This window comes from Salmo salar, chromosome ssa14, assembly GCF_905237065.1.
Source record: "Salmo salar chromosome ssa14, Ssal_v3.1, whole genome shotgun sequence".
In the NCBI taxonomy this organism is placed as follows: domain Eukaryota; kingdom Metazoa; phylum Chordata; class Actinopteri; order Salmoniformes; family Salmonidae; genus Salmo; species Salmo salar.
In genome coordinates, this window is record NC_059455.1 from 88,082,850 (window position 1) to 88,110,384 (window position 27,535).

The 27,535-nt window shown below is 43.8% G+C and overlaps 1 protein-coding gene across 2 annotated transcripts in view; it reads right to left on the bottom strand.

Annotated features, from left to right (window-relative positions):
- LOC106592038 (adhesion G protein-coupled receptor B2) overlaps positions 1 to 27,535 on the bottom strand; it is a 430,312-nt gene that overhangs the window by 281,699 nt on the left and 121,078 nt on the right. For both annotated transcript variants that reach the window (XM_045694923.1, XM_045694922.1), the window contains exon 2: positions 19,644 to 20,526. In XM_045694923.1, the coding sequence (XP_045550879.1) occupies positions 19,644 to 20,511 (868 nt within the window). In that variant the 5' untranslated portion in view covers positions 20,512 to 20,526. The remainder of the gene's footprint in view (positions 1 to 19,643; positions 20,527 to 27,535) is intronic.

Genomic DNA, 27,535 nt, shown 5'->3' on the forward strand with positions numbered 1-27,535 from the left:
GTGGACAACTACAAATACCTAGGTGTCTGGTTAGACTGGAAACTCTCCTTCCAGACTCACATTAAACATCTCCAATCCAAAATTAAATCTAGAATCAGCTTCCTATTTCACAACAAAGCATTTTTCACTCATGCCGCCAAATATACCATCGTAAAACTGACTATCCTACCAATCCTTGACTTCGGTGATGTCATTTACAAAATAGCCTCCAACACTCTACTCAGCAAATTGGATGCAGTCTATCACACTGGGTTTAACCCACCACTGCGCCCTGTATGCTCTCGTTGGCTGTCCCTCGCTTCAAATTCGTCGCCAAACCCACTGGCTCCAGGTCATCTGTAAGTCTTTGCTCGGTAAAGCCCCGCCTTATTTCAGCTCACTGGTCACCATAGCAGCACCCACCTGTAGCACGCGCTCCAGCAGGTATATTTCACTGGTCACCCCCAAAGCCAATTCCTTGTTTGGCCACCTTTCAATCCACTGCTCTGCTGCCAATGACTGGAACGAACTGCAAAAATCACTGAAGCTGGAGACTCATATCTCCCTCACTAACTTTAAGCACCAGCTGTCAGAGCAGCTCACAGATCACTGCACCTGTACATAGCCCATCTGTAAATAGCCCATCCAACTACCTCATCCCCATACTGTTATTTATTTTATTTATTTTGCTCCTTTGCACCCCAGTATCTCTACTTGCACATTCATATTCTGCACATCTATCACTCTAGTGTTTAGTTGCTATATTGTAATTATTTTGCCACTATGGCCTATTTATTGCCTTACCTCCCTTATCCTTCCTCAACTGCACACACTGTACATAGACCTTTTGTATTGTATTATTGACTCTATGTTTGTTTATTCCATGTATAACTCTGAGTTGTTGTTTGTGACACACTGCTTCGCTTTATCTTGGCCAGGTCGCAGTTGTAAATGAGAACTTGTTCTCAACTAGCATACCTGGTTAAATAAAGGTGAAATAAAAAAATAAATACAAATACTATGTGTTGATTACAGTAGCACACCCCCATATCTAACTGATCAGCTGTTGATTTAAGTATCACATCCTGGTATCTAACTGATTAGCTGTTGATTTCAGTATCACATCCTGTATCTAACTGATCAGCTCTTGATTTCAGTAGCACATCCCCGTATCTAACTGATCAGCTGTTGATTTCAGTATCATATCCTGGTATCTAACTGATCAGCTGTTGATTTCAGTATCACACCCCCTAACCCGTTGAGGACAGATGTTCCGCTAGCGGAACGCCTCGCCAATATCCAATGGTAGAGCGTGGCGCGAAATACAAAAAACCTCAAAAATGCTATAACTTCAATTTCTCAAACATATGACTATTTTACACCATTTGAAAGATAAGACTCTCGTTAATCCAACCACATTGTCCGATTTCAAAAAGGCTTTACAGTGAAAAAACTAAACATTAGATTATGTTAGGAGAAGTACACAGCCAAAAATAATCACACAGCCATTTTCAAAGCAAGCATACATGTCAACATCCTGGTATCTAACTGATCAGCTGTTGTTTTCAGTAGCACACCCCCATATCTAACTGATCAGCTGTTGTTTTCAGTAGCACACCCCCATATCTAACTGATCAGCTGTTGTTTTCAGTAGCACACCCCCATATCTAACTGATCAGCTGTTGTCAAAGCCGAAATGAGTATGAAATCCTGCATTTAAAGGGGAAACGGATACCCGATTTTCAAAATGTCACATATTATTAAACAAAACATTTTTGCATACTCAAACAGCCTACTATTTAGGACGCAAGTATGTTTCTTCGGACACGGCCTCTGGCTTTTTATGGTTTTGTTTTAACCCTATTCCAAACCTTAATCCTTAGCTAATTTAACCATTCAGAATGAATGGCTAAATTTAATGTAATCCCACATGACCTTCAGATCCAGAATCATGGAATTACGCCCATCTGCCACTCCTGTCCACAACACCCTAGCAAAACACAAGCCTCCTTGATTGTAATACTGCTCACTGTTGCCCCTAATGGCCGGTTTTTAAGGCATTTCCAGATATCCTCAGGACATTGAGAGATGTCCAATTTAGAAGTCAATCTTGAGCGATCTTGATGGTACTGTATGTGTGCGTGTGTGTGTGTGTGTGTGTGTGTGTGTGTGTGTGTGTGTGTGTGTGTGTGTGTGTGTGTGTGTGTGTGTGTGTGTCAGATCACAAACAATCCATCACTCAAGGGGCCTTGCATGAGCAAACAATGAGATTGGTGCTGAGGTTGATAGTTTGCTGATCTGTTTGCTTGTATTATTCATCGACCACATTTCCTCCCCTTTACATTCTAGTCATTTAGCAGATGCTCCTATCCAGAGCGACTTACAGTTAGTGCATTCATCTTAAGATAACTAGGTGGGACAACCACATATCCCAGTCATAGTACGTACATTTTTCCTCAATAAAGTCAGAGCTAGTAAGGGGGAAAAGTCAAGTGTGTGTGTGTGTATGGGGGGGGAATTTAAGATAATCTTTGAATAGGTAAGCTTTCACACACACCCACACATCCAATGCTGTTCTTATCTGGATAGCTATGCCCCATCCTAACAAATGCACCGCACCTTGTGAAACATTTTATATCCTAAGACAGGGTTTTCCAACCCTCTCCTCGGGGGCCCCTCGATTATTTGCTGACTAATTTAATCAGGTATGCCAGTTTAGGGTTAAAACAAAAATGTGAAACATCTTGGGAGGTCAGAGGAGAGGGTTGGGAAACCTTGTCTTAAGGTAAGGTCAAATATGAGGAAAATGGTATATGCAAATCAAAGCAACACAGTGAATGCAAGCTGGTGATAAGGGCAACCAGGTTGCGCAAGATAAGAGCCTACAATTGTATTTTTGGTCCACTAGCCACTGTTGCAGCTTGATTTAAAAATATACCAGCCAGTCAGATTTTTTACCAGGCAAAATAAAAATTAAAAAGCTAAAATTACACCAAAGAAAAAAAAAACAGATGAGCATGCTTTGTTTCTAAAACAATACATGTATCACTAGTAAGAACTAATGTGGTATATTGTTTAATTTCATTTTTAGGTGACAGTAGTCTTTTAACCAAAATATCACAGATGAGAGAAAAATATCACCAGTGACTTTAAGGGTGCGAGGTTACCGTGGTGACACGACTTAGAGTCATGTTTGTGACTGAGATTGAGAGTCTGACTAGTAGCAGCGTTGTCTGCTCTTCCCTCGCAGTTGAAACTCAAACATAGAACAACAACCTAGCTTGTGAACAAAACAATGTAAATAGCCAAGAAACAGGGACAAAGTCTCACTTCAGTGGATTTTAGTTTCAAGTAAATTAGACCAACATTTATGCCTGTGCGCAGAGTTTCTAAAATATAATCTTTCACTCAGCTCTTCACGTGCGCTCAGCCCCCAGCAGTGTTGCAGCGCAAGGTGAGATAGGCTATAGGATTCGTAGTTCTTTCACTGTGATTAATTTACCAGCAACGAAACCAAACATCAGAAATACTTTGAAAACAGCTACTGCCACATTTATTTTGTTATAAATGTGATCATATGTGACAATTTTCTTTCACAAATATGAGTGAAATGCTCACACTGCTAATGGCCAAATCTAACCGCAGGTGGCAGGTGTTCATTTTGGGCCCTGCTCAAGATTCACTTCGAAAAATTGGATGTCCGTCCATTAATTTATTAGACCATTTTTTAAATACTTACATAAGGGGGTTCCAGTCATCAAGGATAACACAAGAAAGCTTAAAGGTTTACTTCCATTGTGGTAATTTTGGAGGGGAGGGGGGATGCAGCAAGGTTAGGCCTTTACAATCCGCCACTAGGGGCAATGGTGAGCATTATTACCATCAAATTGGCTTGGGTTTTGCTAAGGCGTTGTGGACGGGGACGGCGGATGGAAGTAAGCCGCAAGCTCCGGCTCCAAAGGTCTACTGATAGACTATTCAGAATTAATGCCTAAAATTAACCATGTAGTTGTTTTTGTAATTTACCCTCTCCCAAACCTTAAACCTTAATTGAACAATTTGGAATGAATGCAGGAGTGGCTGCATAAAGGAGGAGCAGCAGCAGAGAAGGAACCCAGGGTGTCCAAAACATCTAGAAATTTAACGTTTGAATTAACTTAAAATTTTGACGTTTTGAGAAATGTGGATAAATGTCAGATTTTGAAGTAAAATTGGTCAAACCGTGAGATCTTGTTGGATAAGGGTGCTCAAAGATCTGATGCCAATGACTTTCTATTTAAACTTTGAACGGTGAGCCGCTGAAGAAAAGCTGAAATAACCTTCTATCTGTACTGTTTATCCATTCTTATAGTTCCTAATACTGTTTGTATTGACGTCTGGTATTGATGTATCTTGTTGAAGTTTTGCCGACACAAAGGTAGTGTGATGCAAACAACTCTCAAGGTCTGTCCACTTAAAGTGAAACATTCATAACTTGGTACATGGACACACAGGCATATACACACTCTTAAACACACACTCACAAACATACATACACACACATTGTCACACACTCACACAAAATTGTGATTGTTAATTCTTCAAGTTTTACTGGTGAAATGTCCAAACTGCATCTCCATGCCAATCATTTGATTGATATACGTGGGAATATGCATTTAGATCTTCTTGACATACTGTTTTGTGAGTGAATTAGAGCAGGTGGTGTTAACAAACTATTAGCCTTCCTTGTATTTTGTTTCAATGAAAGAATACATCCTGCCTAGTGGCGCTCTCTGTTTGGCGGATTAGATTATTTTGGGGACAATTCAGCTTCAGATAACCATCCTAAAATCTCATTAGAAATGAGGAGTTGTTTTTGGTGGAACAGTAAGGTTATAGGCCTACTATGCTATGGTGTTATATTCTGTTCTGTTATGTAAAATTACGTGATCTTGCAAGACATTGATTCAGCTTTGACCTAATTTTACTAGATGAGCACCATTGTGAGAAGTCAAAATCTTCTATTTAATAATAATAATAAGTTATTTGTATTACTATTAGGAGTAGGCAACAGACCTTGATGAGATGTAATTTTAAGCAATTGGATCGCTCGTCATGGTGCTGAAAGGACAGCGCCAGGATTGCGCAATGACGTTAAAGAAGTTGAACCAACTTGTTGTGCTGAAGGACAGCTGAAGGACAACTCTGCCATTCGGCCAGTTCATGAACAAACAACAATAGTATAGCCTAATAGGGCTACGACTACGTGGTATGGCTATTTGTAAGCTATAGCCTAATACAAATACAAATACATATAGCTTAATATCATTGCACTGTTTGAGAGGAAAGCTTTATTGTGAGTAGGCATTTCCTTGGATTGTGTAGATTACACGCTGTATCATAATAACATTTTGACTTGATTAGCTTGAACACATGGATACAATATACCCTATTACAGAAGAAAATCAAACAGAAGGGGAACTATAACTTCAAATAATTAATTTGCTTAGATGAAACATGCAATCAAATCAATAGACCAAGAATGGAACATAAATCATTACCACATAGAATTGCAGGAAATTCATTTTAAAATAGTCATATAAACAATTCTTCGATGTTGTGTATTCATGCAGCTCAATAAACTATAACCTAAATGCATAATTACCTCCAACTTGGCCCATTTCACATTTCCAATTGCCCACCCTGACAAATAAAGCTAGAATGGGCCCTGCGTCTCAACCAATAGCCAATGTAGGCTAAATACTGCATCGCAGTGCTTGAGGCGTCACGACAGACCCGGGTTTGATCCCAGGTGGTGTCACAATGGCCGTGACTGGGAGTCCCATAGGGCGGTGCACAATTGGCCCATCGTCGTCTGGGTTAGGGGAGGGTTTGGCCGGGAGGGGCTTTACTTGGCTCATCGCTCTCTAGTGACTCCATGTGGCGGGTCGGACGCCTGCAGGATGACTTCAGTCGTCAGTTGAATTGTGTTTCTTCCGAAACATTGGTGCAGCTGGCTTCCGGGTTAAGCAGGCGTGTGTTAAGGAGCGCTGTTTGGCAGGTTCTGTTTCGGAGGACGCATGACTCGACCTTTGCCTCTCCTGAGCCCATTGCGGAGTTGCAGCGATGAGACAAAATTTAAATAGGGAGAATTAAAAAGTAATAATAATTCAAAATAAATAAAAATACCCCAAGCAGGGCTACAGCAACTTACAGAGAGGGTCAGGCTCATTAGGCTTTGTGGTTGCCAACCTGGTTTGGGTGTCCTTGGCAGAACGGTGTCGCTGTAACCAAGTGATCACATGTCAGTCTGGGTTCCACTGTGCAAGAGGGATTCCGTGGAGTTTTATGAACATCAATGCAGACACAGTGAATTTTGATGATTTTGGCCAAAGTGGTCAAGCCTCCAACGGGCCTCCACAATGCACACACGTCACGTTCTTCATCATTCTCGCCACTGCCAGAGAGAAGACAGAGAAGAAACCACAATTTTTCTCTTATATCGTTTTACATGACACTTTTGTGGTAATAAAATATACAGTACCAGTCAAAAATGTGGACACACCTACTCATTGAAGGGTTTTTCTTTATTTTGACTATTTTCTACATTGTAGAATAATAGTGAAGACATCAAATCTATGAAATAACACATATGGAACCAAAAAAGTGTTAACCAAAAAAATAAGATTCTTCAAAGTAGCCACCCTTTGCCTTGATGACAGCTTTGCACACTCTCGGTTTTCTCAACCAGCTTCATGAGGTAGTCACCTGGAAAGCATTTAAATTAGCAGGTGTGCCTTGTTAAAAGTTAATTTGTAGAATTTCTGTCCTTCTTAATGCGTTTGAGACAATCAGTTGTGTTGTGACAAGGTAGAGGTGGTATACAGAAGACAGCCCTATTTGTAAAAGACCAAGTCCATATTATGGCAAGAACAGCTCAAATAAGCAAAGAGGAACTACAGTCCATCATTAATTTAAGACATGAAGGTCAGTCAATCCAGAAAATTTCAAGAACTTTTAAGGTTTCTTCATCAAGTGATGAAACTGGCTCTTATGAGGACTGCCACAGGAAAGGAAGACCCATTTACATGTTTAGTCATTTAGCAGACGCTCTTATCCAGAGCAACTTACAGTAGTGAATACATACATTTTCATTTCATGCATTTTTTGTTTTTTTTGTACTGGCCCCCCGTGGGAATCGAACCCACAACCCTGGCGTTGCACACACCATGCTGGCGTTGCAAACACCATGCTCTACCAACTGAGCCACAGGGAAGGCCAGAATTACCTCTGCTGCAGAAGATAAGTTCATTAGAGTTACCAGCCTCAGAAATTAAAGCCCAAATAAATGATTCAGGGAGTTCAAGTAACAGACACATCTCAACATCAACTGTTCAGAGGAGACTGTGTGAATCAGGCCTTCATGGTTGAATTGCTGCAAAGAAACCACTACTAAAGGATACAAATAATAAGAAGAGACTTGCTTGGGCCAAGAAACACAAGCAATGGACATTAGACCGGTGGCGTGATGAGTCCAGATTTTAGATTTTTGGTTCCAACCGCCGTGTCTTTGTGAGACGCAGAGTAGGTGAACGGATGATCTCCACATGTGTGGTTCCCACTGTGAAGCATGCAGGAGGAGGCTGGATGGTGTGGGGGTGGTTTGCTGGTGACATTGCGTTGTGGATGAATCAGAATTAGTTGGGTAACATAGATAATTAAGATGTTTTATTTGCATAATATGCTTATGTGAGATACTTGTCATATGTGAATGTATTGTTAACTTCTATGGGCTAGGTGGGACGCTTGCGTTAATCTAACCACACTGTCCGATTTCAAAAAGGCTTTACAACGAAAGCAAAACATTAGATTATGTCAGCAGAGTACCCAGCCAGAAATAATCAGACACCCATTTTTCAAGCTAGCATATAATGTCACATAAACCCAAACCACAGCTAAATGCAGCACTAACCTTTGATGATCTTCATCAGATGACAACCCTAGGACATTATGTTATACAATACATGCATGTTTTGTTCAATCAAGTTCATATTTATATCAAAAAACAGCTTTTTACATTAGCATGTGACTAGCATGTGACTAGCATTCCCACCGAACACTGCCGGTGAATTTACTAAATTACTCACGATAAACGTTCACAAAAGACATAACAATTATTTTAAGAATTATAGATAGAGAACTCCTCTATGCACTCGATATGTCCGATTTTAAAATAGCTTTTCGGTGAAAGCACATTTTGCAGTATTCTCAGTAGATAGCCCGGCATCACAGGGCTAGCTATTTAGACACCCAGCAAGTTTAGCACTCACCAAAGTCAGATTTACTATAAGAAAAATGTTATTACCTTTGCTGTTTTTCGTCAGAATGCACTCCCAGGACTTCTACTTCAATAACAAATGTTGGTTTGCTCCCAAATAATCCATTGTTATATCCAAATAGCGGCGTTTTGTTCGTGCGTTCAAGACACTATCCGAAAGGGTAAATAAGGGTGACGAGCATGGCGCATTTCGTGACAAAAAAATTGTAAATATTCCATTACCGTACTTCGAAGCATGTCAACCGCTGTTTAAAATCAATTTTTACGCAGTTTTTCTCGTAAAAAAGCGATAATATTCCGACCGGGAAAGCCTGTATACGTACAAAGAGAGAGAAAATAAATACATCTCGTGCCCTCGTGCACGAGCGTGAGTCTCAGAGTACTCTGACCAGCCACTATCCAAACGCGATAATGTGTTTCAGCCAGAGGCTGCCTCGATATTATTCAGCTTTTTCCCGGGTTCTGAGAGCCTATGGGAGCCGTAGGAAGTGTCACGTTCCGGCAAAGATCCTCAGTCTTCAATAAAAAGAGCCAAGATGAACAACAACTTGTCAGAGAGGGCGCTTCCTGTTTGGAATCTTCTCAGGTTTTTGCCTGCCATATGAGTTCTGTTATACTCACAGACACCATTCAAACAGTTTTAGAAACTTTAGGGTGTTTTCTATCCAAAGCCAATAATTATATGCATATTCTAGTTACTGGGCAGGAGTAGTAACCAGTTTAAATTGGGTACGTTTTTTATCCGGCCGTGTCAATACTGCCCCCTAGCCCTAACAGGTTAAACCATGTGAAGGGATGGCGTGATTAATGGGGAACCAATTATTTGTCTCCACAATGTCTGTGCGCAAGTCACTCCCCTCAGTGAGCTTGTCCAGGAGTGGAGTCAAGAGGGGGGTTACTTGAGATGGGAGTATCTAGAGTTGTCAATTGATTTATACCATTGGATGAGCTAATGGTTCTGTTCTATACCGTACCAGGGAGATACGGTTCCAGTTTGGGGTAGGAGGACCAGATACTGGTCTATACAATGAACACTGTTGATACAGCAGTTGTTGTCTGCTATGTTTTATAGATATCTTTCATACAAAACTTAACCTTTGTGAACTGTTCCTAATATCTGTTGTTCGTCATGTACGTTGAGAGGGGTGGGTCTTAGGTATAAAAGATCATTGTACTTTTGTGTAATCACGTTTCAATGGTTCATTGAAGGTCAAGATTCTTTTGCAAAAGCATCTTAACCTGTTGGGTCTAGGGGGCAGCATTTGCACGTCTGGATAAAAAAAATGTACCCGATTTAATCTGGTTACTAATCCTACCCAGTAACTAGAATATGCATATACTTATTATATATGGATAGAAAACACTCTAAAGTTTCCAAAACTGTTTGAATGGTGTCTGTGAGTATAACAGAACTCATTTGGCAGGCAAAACCCTGAGACATTTTCTGACAGGAAGTGGATACCTGATGTGTTGTATTGATTTTAAACCTATCCCATTGAAAAACACAGGGGTTTAGGAATATTTTGGCACTTCCTATTGCTTCCACTAGATGTCACCAGCCTTTACAAAGTGTTTTGAGTCTTCTGGAGGGAGATCTGACCGAACAAGAGCCATGGAACGGTGATGTCCCATTAGACACCTGGCGCGCTACTTCATGTTGGGTACCCTCGTTCCAATACGTTATAAAAGGCTATGCATTCGTCCACCTTGAATATTATTCATGTTCTGGTTAAAAAGGCCCTAATGATTTATGCTATACAACGTTTGACATGTTTGAACGAACGGAAATATATTTTTTCCCCTCGTTCATGACGAGAAGTCCGGCTGGCTTACATCATGTGCTAACGAGACGGAGATTTTTGGACATAAATGATGAGCTTTTTTGAACAAAACTACATTCGTTATGGACCTGTGATACCTGGAAGTGACATCTGATGAAGAGAATCAAAGGTAATGGATTATTTACATAGTATTTTCGATTTTAGATCTCCCCAACATGACGTCTAGTCTGTATCGCAACGCGTATTTTTCTGGGCACAGTGCTCAGATTATTGCAAAGTGTGATTTCCCAGTAAGGTTATTTTTAAATCTGGCAAGTTGATTGCGTTCAAAAGATGTAAATCTATAATTCTTTAAATGACAATATAATATTTTACCAATGTTTTCTAATTTTAATTATTTAATTTGTGACGCTGACTTGACTGCCGGTTATTGGAGGGAAACGATTTCCTCAACATCAATGCCATAGTAAAACGCTGTTTTTGTATATAAATATGAACTTGATAGAACTAAAAATGCATGCATTGTCTAACATAATGTCCTAGGAGTGTCATCTGATGGAGATTGTAAAAGGTTAGTGTATCATTTTAGCTGGTTTTATGGTTTTGGTGACCCTGTCTTTGACTTGACAAAACATTACACACAACTCTTGTAAATGTACTGTCCTAACATACTCTAAATTTATGCTTTCGCCGTAAAACCTTTTTGAAATCGTAAAACGTGGTTAGATTAAGGAGATGTTTATCTTTCAAATGGTGTAACATAGTTGTATTTTTGAAAAATTTGAATTTTGACATTTATTTGGATTCAAATTTGCCGCTCTTGAAATGCACCTGCTGTTGATGGAGTGCACCACAGGTGGCACGCTAGCGTCCCACCTAGCCCCAAGAGGTTAATTATTAAAGATGTAGTTTTAAGATTAACTCTGACTTGTGTGTGAAGTTTGTAACTCTCCTCATTTGGTAATGCAGAAATTAGCCACCACAACTGTCTGTGATTTATTTAGAATTCAAGGTACACTTAACCAGCATGGCTACCATGGCATCCTGCAGCGATACGCCATCCCATCTGGTTTGCGCTTAGTGGGACTATCATTTGTTTTTCAACAGGACAATGAACCAACACATCTCCAGGCTGTGTAAGGTCTATTTGACCAAGAATGCGAGTGATGCATCAGACCTTGCCTTCACAATCACCTGACGAGTTGGACCGCAGAGTGAAGGAAAAGCAGCCAACAAGTGCTCAGCAAATGTGGGAACTCCTTCAAGACTGTTGGAAAAACATTCCAGGTGAAGCTGGTAGTGAGAATGCCAAGAGAGTGCTAAGCTGACATCAAGGCAAAGGCTGGCTACTTTGAAGAATCTCAAATATAAAATATATTTTGATTTCTTTAACACTTTTTTGTTACTACATGATTCATGTGTTATTTCATAGTTTTTATGTCTTCACTATTATTATACAATGTAGAACATAGTGAAACTAAAGAAAAACCATTTGAATGAGTAGGTGTGTTCAAAGTTTTGACTGGTACAGTATATATGTTTTTAATTTATCAGAATACATTTTCAATAAATAGTTTTATCAGATTTGTGTATTCTCAAAATGAAAAACGTGATATAACACCCTGAGAGAGAGAGAGACAGAGAGATTTAGAGCTAGAGAGAGAGTTAGAGAGGGAGTATGAAGGAGAGAGAGAGTTTGACTTAGAGAGAGATAGAGAGGTTGTGACGCATATAAAGTGCTTCCCCGCCCTCTTTTCGGAAAAGCTGACCACGACTCCATTTTGTTGCTCCCAGCCTATAGACATAAACTAAAACAGGAAGCACCCGTGCTCAGGTCTGTTCAACGCTGGTCCGACCAATCATATTCCACGCTTCAAGATTGCTTCGATCACGTGGACTGGGATATGTTCCGCATAGCGTCGAACAACAACATTGATGAATAAGCTGATTCGGTGAGCGAGTTAATTAGCAAGTGCATCAGTGATGTTGTACCCACAGCGTCTATTAAAACATTCCCCAACCAAAATTGAAAGCACGAACCACTGCTTTAAATCAGGGCAAGGTGACCGGAAACATGACTGAATACAAACAGTGTAGCTATTCCCTCCGCAAGGCAATCAAACAAGCTAAGCGTCAGTATAGAGACAAAGTAGAGTCGCAATTCAACGGCTCAGACTCGAGAGGTATGTGGCAGGGTCTACAGTCAATCACGGACTACAAAAGAAAAAACAGCCCCGTCGCGGATCACGATGTCTTGCTCCCAGAAACACTAAACAACTTCTTTGCTCGCTTTGAGGACAATACAGTGCCACTGACACGGCCCGCTACCAAAACCTGCGGGCTGTCCTTCACTGCAGCCAACGTGAGTAAAACATTTAAACCTGTTAACCCTTAAAAGGCTGCAGGCCCAGACGGCATCCCCAAGCCGCGTCCTCAGAGCATGGGCTGACCAGCTGGCTGGTGTGTTTACGGACATATTCAATCAACCTTATCCCAGTCTGCTGTTCCCACATGCTTCAAGAGGGCCACCTTTGTTCTTGTTCCCAAGAAAGCTAAGGTAACTGAGCTAAATGACTACCGCCCCGTCACACTCACTTCCGTCATCATGAAGTGCTTTGAGAGACAAGTCAAGGACCATATCACCTCCACCCTACCTGACACCCTATACCCACTCCAATATGCTTACCGCCCCAATAGGTCCACAGACAACGCAATCGCAATCACACTGCACACTGCCCTAACCCATCTGGACAAGAGGAATACCTATGTAAGAATGCTGTTCATCAACTACAGCTCAGGGCGGGGTCTCGACCCCGCCCTGTGCAACTGGGTCCTGGACATCCGGACGGGCCGCCCCCAGGTGGAGAGTGTAGGTAACAACATCTCCACCCCGCTGATCCTCAACACTGGGGCCCCACAAGGGTGCGTTCTCAGCCCTCTCTCCTGTACTCCCTGTTCACCCATGACTGCGTCGCCATGCACACCTCCAACTCAATCATCAAGTTTGCAGACGACACTACAGTGGTAGGCTTGATTACCAACAACGACGAGACGGCCTACAGGGAGGAGGTTAGGGCCCTCGGAGTGTGGTGTCAGGAAAATAACCTCTCACTCAACGTCAACAAAACAAAGGAGATGATTGTGGACTTCAGGAAACAGCAGAGGGAGCAGCCCCCTATCCACATCGACGGGACAGTAGTGGAGAAGGTGGAAAGTTTTAAGTTCCTCGGCGTACACATCACGGACAAACTGAAATGGTCCACCCACACAGACAGCGTGGTGAAGAAGGAGCAGCAGCGCCTCTTCAACCACAGGAGGCTGAAGAAATTTGGCTTGTCACCAAAAACACTCACAAACTTTTACAGATGCACAATCGAGAGCATCCTGTTGGGCTGTATCACTGCCTGGTACGGCAACTGCTCCGCCCACAACCGTAAGGCTCTCCAGAGGGTAGTGAGGTCTGCACAACGCATCACCGGGGGCAAACTACCTGCCCTCCAGGACACCAACACCACTCGATGTCACAGGAAAACCAAAAAGATCATCAAGGACAACAACCACCCGAACCACTACCTGTTCACCCCGCTATCATCCAGAAGGCAAAGTCAGTACAGGTGCATCAAAGCGAGGACCGAGAGACTGAAAAACAGCTTCTATCTGAAGGCCATCAGACTGTTAAACAGTCATCACTAACATTGAGTGGCTGCTGCCAACATACTGACTAAACTCTAGCCACTTTAATAATGGAAAAATTGATGTAATAAATGTATCACTTGCCACTTTAAACAATGCCAATTTATATCATGTTTACTTACCCTACATTTCTCATCTCGTATGTATATACTGCACTCTATACCATGTTTTGCAGAGGGGTCAAATACTTATTTCCCTCATTAAAATGCAAATCAATTTATAACATTTTTTACATGCGTTTTTCTGGATTTCTTTGTTGTTATTCTGTCTCTCTGTTCAAATAAACCTACCAATAAAATTATAGACTGATGATTTCTTTGTCAGTGGGCAAACGTACAAAATCATCAGGGGATCAAATACTTTTTCCCTCACTGTACTCACCCTGCACACCCTAATTGACAAACAAACAAAACAAAGGCAAAGTCTTTTCAAGCTTTGTTGATTTCAAAAAATCCTTCGACTCAATTTGGCATGAGTGTCTGCTATACAAATTGATGGAAAGTGGTGTTGGGGGTAAAACATACGACATTATAAAGTCCATGTACACAAACAACAAGTGTGATTAAAATAGGCAAAAAACACATACATTTCTTCCCACAGGGCCGTGGGGTGAGACAGGGATGCAGCTTAAGCCCCACCCTCTTCAACCTATATGTCAACGAATTGGCGCGGGCACTAGAAAAGTCTGCGGCACCCGGCCTCAACCTACAAGAATCTGAAGTCAAATATCTACTGTTTGCTGATGATCTGGTGCCTCTGTCACCAACCAAGGAGGGCCTACAGCAGCACCTAGATATTCTTCACAGATTCTGCCAGACCTGGGCCCTGACAGTAAATCTCAGTAAGATCAAAATAATGGTGTTCCAAAAAAGGTCCAGTCGCCAGGACCACAAATACAAATTCCATCTAGACACCGTTGCCCTAGAGCACACAAAAAAACTATACATACATACCTTGGCCGAAACATCAGCGCCACAGGTAACTTCCACAAAGCTGTGAACGATCTGAGAGACAAGGCAAGAAGGGCATTCTATGCCATCAAAGGGAACATAAAATTTGACATACCAATTAGGATGTGGCTAAAAATACTTGAATGAGTTATAGAACCCATGGCCCTTTATGGTTGTGAGGTCTGGGGTCCGCTCACCAACCAAGAAGTCACAAAATGGGACAAACACCAAATTGAGACTCTGCATGCAGAATTCTGCAAAAATATCCTCTGTGTACAACGTAGAACACCAAATAATGCATGCAGAGCAGAATTAGGCCGATACCCGCTAATTATCAAAATCCAGAAAAGAGCTGTTAAATTCTACAACCACCTAAAAGGAAGCGATTCCCAAACCTTCCATAACAAAGCCATCACCTACAGAGAGATGAACCTGGAGAAGAGTCCCCTAAGCAAGCTGGTCCTGGGGCTCTGTTCACAAACACAACCACACCCCACAGAGCCCCAGAACAGCAACACAATTAGACCCAACCAAATCATGAGAAAAGAAAACGATAATTACTTGACACATTGGAAAGAATTAACAAAAAAACAGAGCAAACTAGAATGCTATTTGGCCCTAAACAGGGAGTACACAGTGGCAGAATACCTGACCACTGTGACTGACCCAAACTTAAGGAAAGCTTTGACTATGTACAGACTCAGTGAGCATAGCCTTGCTATTGAGAAAGGCTGCCGTAGGCAGACCTGGCACTCAAGAGAAGACAGGCTATGTGCACACTGCCCACAAAATGAGGTGGAAACTGAGCTGCACTTCCTAAACTCCTGCCAAATGTATGACCATATTAGAGACACATATTTCCCTCAGATTACACAACAAACCCAATTTTGATAAACTCCCATATCTACTGGGTGAAATACCACAGTGTGCCATCACCGCAGTAATATTTGTGACCTGTTACCACAAGAAAAGTTCAACCAGTGAAGAACAAACACCATTGTAAATACAATCCATATTTATGCTTATTTATTTTCCCTTTTGTACTTTAACCATTTGTACATCGTTACAACACTGTGTCATGACGTTGGCCTGTGGGTAAGTTTTATGACCCCCCCATGACCCCCCCATAAATACCCTTCCCCTCTCTTTCTGACCCTACTGAAGGACTTGAATAGCCTGTGTTAAATATAGAGAGTCTGGGAACATCAAACAAATGGGAAAAAGGAACCATATTTTCTTAATATAAAACCAGTTGGAAATATGCTTGGGAACGTAATGAGTATGGATGTCAGTTCGGTTGTCATCTGAGACATTATGACTGATGACAGGACGACATAAACTGTACCTGAGAAAGTATACACCCTCTAGTTATCAGAGTAACATGAAATTGTTATGCAATTGAAATGATTGATATTGAAATTGTTTGTTAGGACATTAAATGTAATTTTAGCTTCCAAATGAGAGAATTGGGTTTTCATAAGGAAAGTTCCCTGCTTGATCAGTGGCCCACCCCTGTGAAGAGACAGGGGTTATAAACGATGAAACACATCCTTCCCCCTCTCCACTATATAAGCCTTTGACGAAAAGATAACCAAGGTTCCAGTACGTGAGGTCTGCAGCCTCTACGTTAGAAGGACACACGTCAAGTACAGAACTAAGCCAACCTCGGCGTGAGCTTTGGTGGCGAATTGTATGAACTTTGAGCTTATTCACTACAGAAGTGATACTTCCTAGCCGTTGAGTTAGCAGCGGCCGCTGTAGACGGGGGCTAGGAAAGGACGGACGACGGATCCAGTCTAACAGACGGACGAAGATACCACCACGTATCCAATTTACCACCAGAGACATTCTTCCGAGGACAGGAAGATCTGTTGGCCAACCCAGCCAGCATCTACGACCAATCTACCGAAGCGCAGCTCAGAGTAAATGTTTATTGCATTTTCCTTTTCCAAATGGGCGGTAATTTAGTAATGCATAAGATAATGTATTTACGTTAGCATAGCTGCTGTTTCTTTGTTCCTAAATCTTCCCGCTCTTTCATTCAAGCCCAACCCCCTTTCCTTTGTGTAACCAGCCATCATGTATGACATCATTTGTATTCGGTGTATTTGTAATTCTGTGTGATTAGTTTAGGTATTTAGTAAATAAATAATTAAACCCAATTTTGTATTGCTGATTCAACTTGTTAGCCAGGGTTCGTGAAGATAGCCAAGAATTTACAACTTTCATTATGAGACTGAAAATAAGATAAGGGTTAATATTGACTGCTATCGATGTAAAGTATTACTAAGTATTTTAAGAGTTTATTCGGAAGATAACGGCTCTATAAACGTTCTTCCGTGGTGCCCCGACTTTCTAGTTAATTACATTTACATGATTAGCTTAATCAGGTAATATTAATTAGAGAAAGAATTTTATAGGTTAGCATGTCATATCACTTAATCCGGCATAGCCAAAGACACGACAACTGTATATATACATAATATAACATTTGTAATGTCTTTATTTTTTTGAAACTTCTGTATGTGTAATGTTTACTGTTAGTTTTTATTGTTTATTTCACTTTTGTATATTATCTACCTCACTTGCTTTGTTAATGTTAACATATGTTTCCTATGCCAATAAAGCCCCTTGAATTGAATTGAGAGAGCGAGTTAGAGAGGGAGGGAGTGTGAGGGAGCGATTAAGAAAATGAGGGGGTGGGGATGGAAAGAGACTACACACCTGTATATCTAGCAGCCAGGTCATTCAAGATTGAACTCGAAATTCGTGAAATACCTTCAAAACCCGCCACTGGGGGCAAAAGTGAGCTCTATTACTATCAAGTAGGCTATCGATCAGAAGGGGGAACGACACAGAGCAGCAGGAATTTTGGAATTTGACGTTTGGAGAATGTGGATAAATGTCTAATTCTGCAGTGAGACTGTAAGAGTGTGTTGATATCTAGACACTCACTCACACACACACACACACACACACACACACACACACACACACACACACACACACACACACACACACACACACACACACACACACACACACACACACGTGTGTAAGTAATTAGGCCACTCTGGGATTGTTGAGAAAGAAACACAGCCTACAACCAGTCAATGGATAAAGGATTACAACTTGACAAAAAAAAACATTAGAAACATTCTTAAAATGTCATTTCACATCCAGTGGCTATGTAAACTATAATTTTTTTACTTTATTGTTCTCCAGAAAATTCTTAAAGTGCCTGTAATTTCAGACTCAGAGGTAAAAAAGTAGCGGAATGAAAATCATTAATATGTGTGTATCTCTCTCTCTCTCTCTCTCTCTCTCTCTCTCTCTCTCTCTCTCTCTCACTCTCTCCCCCCCTCTCTCTCTCTCTCCCTACCTCTCTCTCTCTCTCCCTCCCTCTCTCTCTCCCACCCACCCTCTCTCTCGCTCTCTCTCCCCCCTCTCTCTCTCCCACCCCCCCTCTCTCTCCATCTCTCTCTCTGTGTGCTGATTAGATAATGAACTCTATCTGTCCCATTGATTCCGTGTTGCCCGATAATCTTTCCATCGGTGAGGTAACATCACCTCCAAGGCTGAGGGCGGAGCTGTGTGTGTGTGTGTTTGTGTGCCCGTGTGTGTCTGTTCTCTGACAAGGAGGATTTGTAATATCTGATTAGAATATTGGATTCTCGTTAGGACAGATCAGTCAAGCTGGCCCACAATCAGCCTTGCAGTACAGAAAACAGTGCTGCCTCTGAAAAATAAATCATGATGGTTCATGATCTTTGCGCATGTGTGAATATGTGACTGATCACCTCTTTGTAGGCACTTTTTTGTACTTTAACAGTCTTATGTGACTGTGTGTTTACAACCTTCTTTAACACACTCAGTAGGGCTGGGAATTGCCAGGGGCCTCACGATATGATATTATCATAATAGCTCCGATATGTATTGCAATTCTCAAGATTCTACATGTATTGCGATTCGATTCTGTGATTTTATTGCGAGGGACAAGACAGAGCCTTGAGCAAGTCATCAAAACAAGGTGCTGAAAACAAATTGGTTCCCTATTTAAAAAGATAAACTGGAGTTTTGGTGCAGGTACAGCCAACTAGGGCAAAAATAATATTGAGATATTGTCAAAACGATACGGTAATATATATCGTCAAAATAATATCCAGAGATGTAATTGTATCGATTTTTCCCCCTTCACTAACGCTCAGTATGTACATTCATCTTTGTTTATCTGTTGATGTAAACCCGACATGTCCTGGTTTTGTTGTTTATTTCAGAGAAAACCTTCTAATACTGCATGAACAGATGTTCCATAGATATACAGTAACAACTGAGAAGCTACTCAACAAATCGACATATGGATGAATAAGTAAAGAAACACGCACGCAGGCAGGCAGGCAGGCACGCAGGCAGGCAGGCACGCAGGCAGGCAGGCACATACCAAACAGCGATTGATCAGTGAGTCCACGTACACAGCCTCACCAGCAGCCCTGCCCCTCTTCCACTAATAAAATATACATCAAAAAGAATTAACTTCTGATACATATTTACACAAGTCTTTTGATAAGTCATGTTAGGGCCCCTTTAAAGCCAATAAGAGAAATACAAGCTTGATCAAGCAGCAATAAAAAGTCCATGACCCTTTGGAGTGGTATCAAAGGACACTCCGGCCAAACAAAATTCAACCCTGAGAATATATCGTATTAAGTTACTAAATAATTCCTTTGGAAGAAAATGATAATTTGCTGATGAAGATGCATAGCAGACAACAACAACTCAACATTAGAAAACCAATATCAGCAACCTTTCAAATAAAACATGCTTTAACACTTTTCACAACTTTTAACTAGACCAGACAACCAATGACAGCAATCTGCTTGACTGACAGACTGTAAACAGAACCAAAGTGAATAGAAGCCTCACCGTGTCTGACGTCCCTGGGCGCTATGGCGATGGCGTTGTTATGGTGCAGCTCTGTGACGCAGCAATTCTCAGGTAACAGCGATCCGTTGCTATGGGGCGTTGCCGGGAGAAGGGGTACAGGCTGAGCCATGACTACATTGCTGTTAGGACACACACAACCCGTCTGCGTAACTCTACAACCGTCGCCGTCGGCAACATCAGCTTCTCCATGACGACCATTGCGTAGGCACTCCTCGAACCATCGGCAGAGTACTCCACAGGTGAACTGACTGGAGTTCTCGTTGTTGATCAGCAAAACCTCGACCAGCCGGAGTTCTAGTGTTTCCTTGGTTACCGGCGGTTCATCGGCTGTTGGTAGTCTCGATAGGCACAGCTGCACAAAGTTCTTGTCGAACTGCAAAAATGAATAAGGTCCTTCTGATTGTAATTGCCTGCCACAAAGGTCTATCACTTCCTGGTCTTGAGGTGGCGTCTGTAGATCCAGCGGACAGCTCTGATTGGCTAGATGATGGTCGAGGGGGAGGAGCATGGGGTAGTGTGATTGACAGATGGAGGGATGGCGGGTGAATCGGAGATAGAGGGAGTACTTGGTGGGATCTGGGTTCTCCAACGACCAGGAACAGCCCAGCACCTGCGACGGGAACAGCTCTCTCAGAGAGAAAGACCCATACAGTATCCCGGCTACCAGGCTGGAGCATGGGGAGGGGAGGCTGCCCCCCTCTACCTCCCCGGGAGAGACGCCACTGGCTGACCCATAGGCAGCGGCCAGGGCAGAGAGAGGAGCTGGAGGAACTAAAGCAGCTACGGCCCAGGCCACAGCAAAGAGGGACGACAGCACACACAGACACACCCCTCCAGCAGTGTTCATCCTATGTCATTCGTCCTGCAGAGAGAAAGAGAGAGAGAGGGGGAGAGAGAGAGGGGGGGAGAGAGAGGGGGAGAGAGAGAGGGGGAGAGAGAGAGAGAGAGGGGGACAGAGAGAGAGGGAGAGAGAGAGAGAGGGGAGAGAGAGAGAGAGAGTGGGGGGAGAGAGAGATGAGAGGGGAGAGAGAGAGAGAGGGGAGAGAGAGAGAGAGAGGGGGAGAGAGAGAGAGAGAGAGAGAGAGAGAGAGAGAGGGGGAGAGAGAGAGGGGGGAGAGCGAGAGGGAGAGAGAGAGTGGGGGGGAGAGAGATGAGAGGGGAGAGAGAGAGAGAGAGAGAGAGAGGGGGGAGAGAGAGAGGGGGGAGAGAGAGATGAGGGCGAGAGAGAGGGGGGAGAGGGGGAGAGAGAGAGGGGGGATAAAAAGATGAGAGAGAGGGAGAGAGAGAGGGGGGGAGAGAGATGAGAGAGAGTGAGAGAGAGAGGGGGGAGAGGGGGGAGAGAGATGAGAGAGAGAGAGAGAGAGAGAGAGAGAGAGAGAGAGAATGGGATAGGAGGAGGGAGAGGGAACAGAGACTCAGTACAAAGCAGACATCAATTCCAAAATGATATGTCTGGCAGAATGAGAGTGAAATATTTAAAAAACACTTTATTGACTGGAAAATAGATTATGAATACATGCAGCAACGCTGGATGAAACATTGGCTATCTCTCCTTTCTCTCATCTCACAGTCTGTCTCCCTCACAGTCTGTCTCCCTCACAGTCTCTCCCCCTGACAGTCTCTATCTCCCTCACAGCCTCTCTCCACTCAGCATCTCTCTCTCTCCCTCACAGTCTCTCTCTCCCCTCTCAGTCTCTCTCCCTCACAGTCTCTCTCTCCCCTCTCAGTCTCTCTCCCTCTGTCTCTCTCCCCCACAGTCAGTTTCCCTCACAGTCTCTCTCACCTCACAGTCTCTCTCTCCCCTCTCAGTCTCTCTCTCCCTCACAGTCTCTCTCTCCCCTCTCACTCTCTCTCCCTCTCAGTCTCTCTCTCCCCTCACAGTCTCTCTCCCTCTCAGTCTCTTTCCCTCACAGTCTCTCTCTCCCTCACAGTCTCTCTCTCCCCTCTCAGTCTCTCTCTCCCTCACAGTCTCTCTCTCCCTCACAGTCTCTCTCTCCCCTCTCCCTCTCTCTCCCTCTCAGTCCCTCTCTCCCCTCACAGTCTCTCTCCCTCTCAGTCTCTCTCCCCCACAGTCAGTTTCCCTCACAGTCTCTCTCTCCCCTCACAGTCTCTCTCTCCCTCACAGTCTCTCTCTCCCCTCTCAGTCTCTCTCCCCCACAGACTCTCTCTCCCCTCACAGTCTCTCTCCCTCACAGTCTGTCTCCCTCACAGCCTTCCCCATCACAGTCTCTCTCCTTACAGTTTATGGTCATGGTACCCCTGTGAAGGACACTCTTCGACTAACACACACACACACACACACACACACACACACACACACACACACACACACTCTCCCCTGGCGGGCTGGATTAAAGGGGCTGATGACTTTGCTGTTGAGATGTGAACTACGTACCACCCTCTATACACACACACACACACACACACACACACACACACACACACACACACACACACACACACACACACACACACACACACACACACACACACACACACACACACACACTCTCTCCCATGGCGGGCTGGATTAAAGGGGCAGATGACTTTTGCTGTAGAGATGTGAACTATGTACCACCCTCTACACACACACACACACACACACACACACACACACACACACACACACACACACACACACACACACACACACACACACACACACACACACACACTCCTGAGTATCTTACCCAAAGTGATGGGGCAAACCATTACCCCTGCCTTCACAGTGAGGGTCTGGCACCAGCAAGATATTTACACACAAAGACTCACATATATGTACACACACACACACACACACACACACACACACACACACACACACACACACACACACACACACACACACACACACACACACACACACACACACACACACACACACACACACACACACACATACACACACATACCTACTCGTACTGCAAACGCTAACACACACAGACACGTACAAGCACACGCATGCAAACAAACACACACACACACACACACACACACACACACACACACACACACACACACACACACACACACACACACACACACACACACACACACACACACACACACACATACAGACTGATCCAATAAGTGCCAGAAAAGGATAAAGAATATCGATGAAAGAGGCTTTCAAGTGCCACATCATGGACATAAAGATGGAATGGCAGACACTTAGAGAGGGAGAGAGAGAGGGAGGGAGGGAGGGAGGGAGGGAGGGAGAGAGAGGGAGAGGGATAGAGAGAGGGAGGGAGGGAGGGAGGGAGGGAGGGAGGGAGGGAGGGAGGGAGGGAGGGAGGGAGGGAGGGGGGGATAGAGAGAGGGACAGAGAGAGGGATGGAGGGAGGGAGGGAGGGAGGGAGGGAGGGAGGGAGGGAGGGAGGGGAGGGAGGGAGGGAGGGACAGAGAGAGGGACAGAGAGAGGGATAGAGGGAGGGAGGGAGAGAGAGAGGGAGGGAGAGGGAGAGGGATAGAGAGAGGGATAGAGGGAGGGAGAGAGAGAGGGAGGGAGAGATAGGGAGAGGGATAGATAGAGGGATAGAGGGAGGGAGAGAGAGAGAGAGGGAGGGAGGGAGAGGGATAGGGAGAGGGATAGAGGGAGGGAGAGAGAGAGAGATGGATAAAGGGAGGGAGAGAGAGAGGGAGGGAGGGATAGGGAGAGGGATAGAGAGAGGGATAGAGGGAGGGAGAGAGAGAGGGAGGGAGGGATAGGGAGAGGGATAGAGAGAGGGACAGAGGGAGGGAGAGAGAGAGAGGGAGGGATAGGGAGATGGAGAGGGAGAGAGAGAGAGAGGGAGGGAGGGAGGGAGATGGAGAGGGAGAGGGAGAGGGCGAGGAGGAGATGCCTTTTCCATTACGAACTGAGAGAGAACTGGTTACTCTGGGTAACAATAGGTTCAGCACTGGCAAAGTGTACACAGCACACACCACACGTCACACACACACCACACACACACACACACACACCACACACACCACACACACACACACACACACACACACACACACACACACACACAAATACACCGCACACATCACACACCACACAGACACCACACACCACACACACACACACACACACACACACACACACACACACACACACACACACACCACACACACCACACACACACACACACACAAACACAAATATACCGCACACAACACACACACACACACACATCACACACCACACAGACACCACATACCACACACAACACACAACACACACACCACACACACACACACACAAACACAAATATACCGCACACAACACACACACACACATCACACACCACACAGACACCACATACCACACACACCACACACCACACACCACACACACACACACACACACACACACACACACACACACACACACACACACACACATAAAACACACCACACACAGCACACACACCACATACCACACACACCACACACAAAACACACCACACACAGCACACACACCCCATACCATACACACACACCACACACACACCACACACTACACACACACACACCACACACACCACACACACACACACACACACACAGACACAAATATACCGCACACAACACACACACACACATCACACACCACACAGACACCACATACCACACACACCACACACTACACACAACACGCCACACACCACCCACGGCTGATCTATTTCAGGGCGTAGGACAGTTATAGAAGACTGTCCCATGCAAATACTAGAGAGAAGGACAATTACACAGAGCCCAGAGAAACTTGAATAAGATAGCTAGAAGAAAGACAACTATTTCTAATCTAATTTTTCCATTTTTGTGGAATGTCATATGTGTGTGCATGGCCGTGTGTGTGTGTGTGTGTGTGTGTGTGTGTGTGTGTGTGTGTGTGTGTGTGTGTGTGTGTGTGTGTGTGTGTGTGTGTGTGTGTGTGTGTGTGTGTGTGTGCATGGCCATGTATGAGACTGAAGGGGTCATGGTAAGAGGCTAGGGGCCAGGGTAAGAGGCTAGGGGCCAGGGTAAGAGAATAGAGGCCAGGGGCCAGGGTAAGAGAATAGAGGCCAGGGAAAGAGACTAGGGGCCAGGGTAAGAGGCAAGGGGCCAGGGTTAGATGCTAGGGGCCAGGGTAAGAAGCTAGGGGCCATGGTAAGAGGCTAGGGGCCAGGGTAAGAGGCTAGGGGGCAGGGATAGAGTCTGGGTGCCATAGTAAGAGGCTGGGGGACAGGGTAAGAGGCTAGGGAACCAGGGTAAGAGGCTAGGGGGCAGGGATAGAGGCTGGGTGCCATAGTAAGCGGCTGGGGGACAGGGTAAGAGGCTAGGGACCAGGGTAAGAGGCTAGGGGGCAGGGATAGAGGCTGGGTGCCATAGTAAGAGGCTGGGGGGCAGGGTAAGAGGCTAGGGACCAGGGTAAGAGGCTAGGGGCTAGGGTAAGAGGCTAGGGGCCATGATAAGAGAGAGTCCAGGGAAAGAGCATAGGGGCCAGGGTAAGAGGCTAGGGGCCAGGTTAAGAGGTTAGTGGCCATGGTAACAGGCTAGGGGCCATGGTTACAACATCACGTCAAGAGTCTTCCCAGAAAGGAGTGTGACAAAGAGAGGCTGTGGAGAGGGTACAGCTAGTCTCCACTAATGAGTCTTTTCACAGACATGAAAGGAAAAGAGGGAGAGAGCGGGAGGCTGGGGAGCGGGATGGGGATGGAGAGGGTGGGAGGGAGGGAAAGACAGACAGACAGACAGACAGACAGACAGACAGACAGACAGACAGACAGACAGACAGACAGACAGACAGACAGACAGACAGACAGACAGACAGACAGACAGACAGACAGACAGACAGACAGACAGACAGACAGACAGACAGACAGAAGCTTGGGAGATGGTTAGGGGAGGGAGAGCGAGAGAGAGAGAAACAGAGACAGAGAGACAGAGGGAGGGTAAGGGGTAGAGAGAGAAGCGAGAAGAGATGTTTAGGGTTGTGAAAGGGGTGGAGGGGGAGAGCAGAGAGATATATAGCTATGTGGAGATTAGAGGTGGGATAGCACATCTTATGGGAAACTGGGCAAAGCACAGAGATAGTATGACAACACAGGGAATCATATTTCTCTGCTATATTGTGCTATACACTATATGAACAAAAACAACATTTGTAGCTTGAGCCAAAGACGATGTTTATGGACTTTCCAAAGTATACACAATACTACAACAATACATCCAGTCAATATCAGCCAACCACAACTCTTTTCTCCCTCTCATTCTATACTTCTCTTTCTCGGGCCTTTTTGATTGGTCATTTTCTGACAAGTTTACTTCATCTGGGCTTTCATATACAAGATAGGTGATGGCAGTGAGTCATCATTCCTGTGTGTATGTGGGACTAAAGACGTCCACATGCTTCCCAGGAGAAACCGTTTGGTAGAGTTAGTGCATATATTTTGACGAGTTTTTGTGACATTTTTGTTCGTTTTGGACTTCGTTGAGGGTTTTTTTGCCTGTTCGGGCACACAACAAGTTCGGAGCCAAAGTCTACGCCCCTTCGTCGGTGATTGGTCAACAGTAGGGATTATTCAATAGTCTTTGTTGTCTTTTAACAACAGTCGTTTTCATGCACATTTTTTAATTGAAAAATACTGCACCAAACATCTTAGTTAAATGTAAAATTGCGTGACAAAGATCTCTTCGGCAAAAACGTCAAAATTAATAACATATTGCTTGAGTTATTTTGAGGACGTGTAAACTGGCTACGGCCTCTCAAAATGGGCAGACACTACTATTGTCGTTTTTTCTCTTTTTAGGGAGTATACGAGCACACTTGTTCAGTTGGACTAGCCGAGTTCAGCTCGGCACCAGCCGAACTGAAGCATGCTGATGCCTTTAGGCCATAGATATGTTGGTCTCCCTGCAGTGTCTTTGGAGTTAGGCTGGGAATCATGAAGCTAAGCTGATCCTAGACCTCTGCTACTGACAACCTCTATTATTGTAGCATCATGGTAAAATAGCTAGTCTATATGACATCATGGAATAACAGGCTAGACTATATGACATCATAGAATAATAGGCTAGTCTATTTGGCATCATGGTATAATAGGATAGTCTATATGACATCAGGCAAAATAGGATAGTCTATATGACAACATGATATAAATGGAAAGTCTATATGACATCATAGTATAATAGGAGAGTCTATATGACATCATTGGTATAAACGGCTAAATAGGATAGTCTATACGACATCATGATATAAATGGAAAGTCTATTTGGCATCATGGTATAATATGATAGTCTATATGACGTCATAATGTAATAGGATAGTCTATACGGCATCATGGTATAATAGTCTATATGACATCATGGTATAACTGGATAGTCTATATGGCATCATGGTATAATAGGATAGTCTATAAGACATCATACTATAATAGGATAATATGTATGGCATCATGGTATAATAGTCTATATAGCATCATGGTATAATAGGATAGTCTATATGGCATCATGGTATAAGAGTCAATATGACATCATGGTATAATAGGATAGTCTATCTGATATTATGGTATAATAGGATAGTCTATATGACACAATGGTATAATATGGTAGTCTATATGACATCATGGTACAATAGGATAGTCTATACGACATCATGGTATAATATTATAGTCTACATGTCACGCTCTGACCCAGGAGAGCTGTGTTTTCTCTATTTAGCTATGCCAGGGTGTGATAGGTGGGTGGGCATTCTATGTTTTGTGTTCTATGTTTTGGCCGGGTATGGTTTCCAATCAGAGGCAGGTGTCTATCGTTGTCTCTGATTGGAAGCCATACTTAGGCAGCCTGTTTTTCCTTTGGGTTTTGTGGGTAGTTGTTTTCTGTTTTGTTCCTTGTAACCTGAC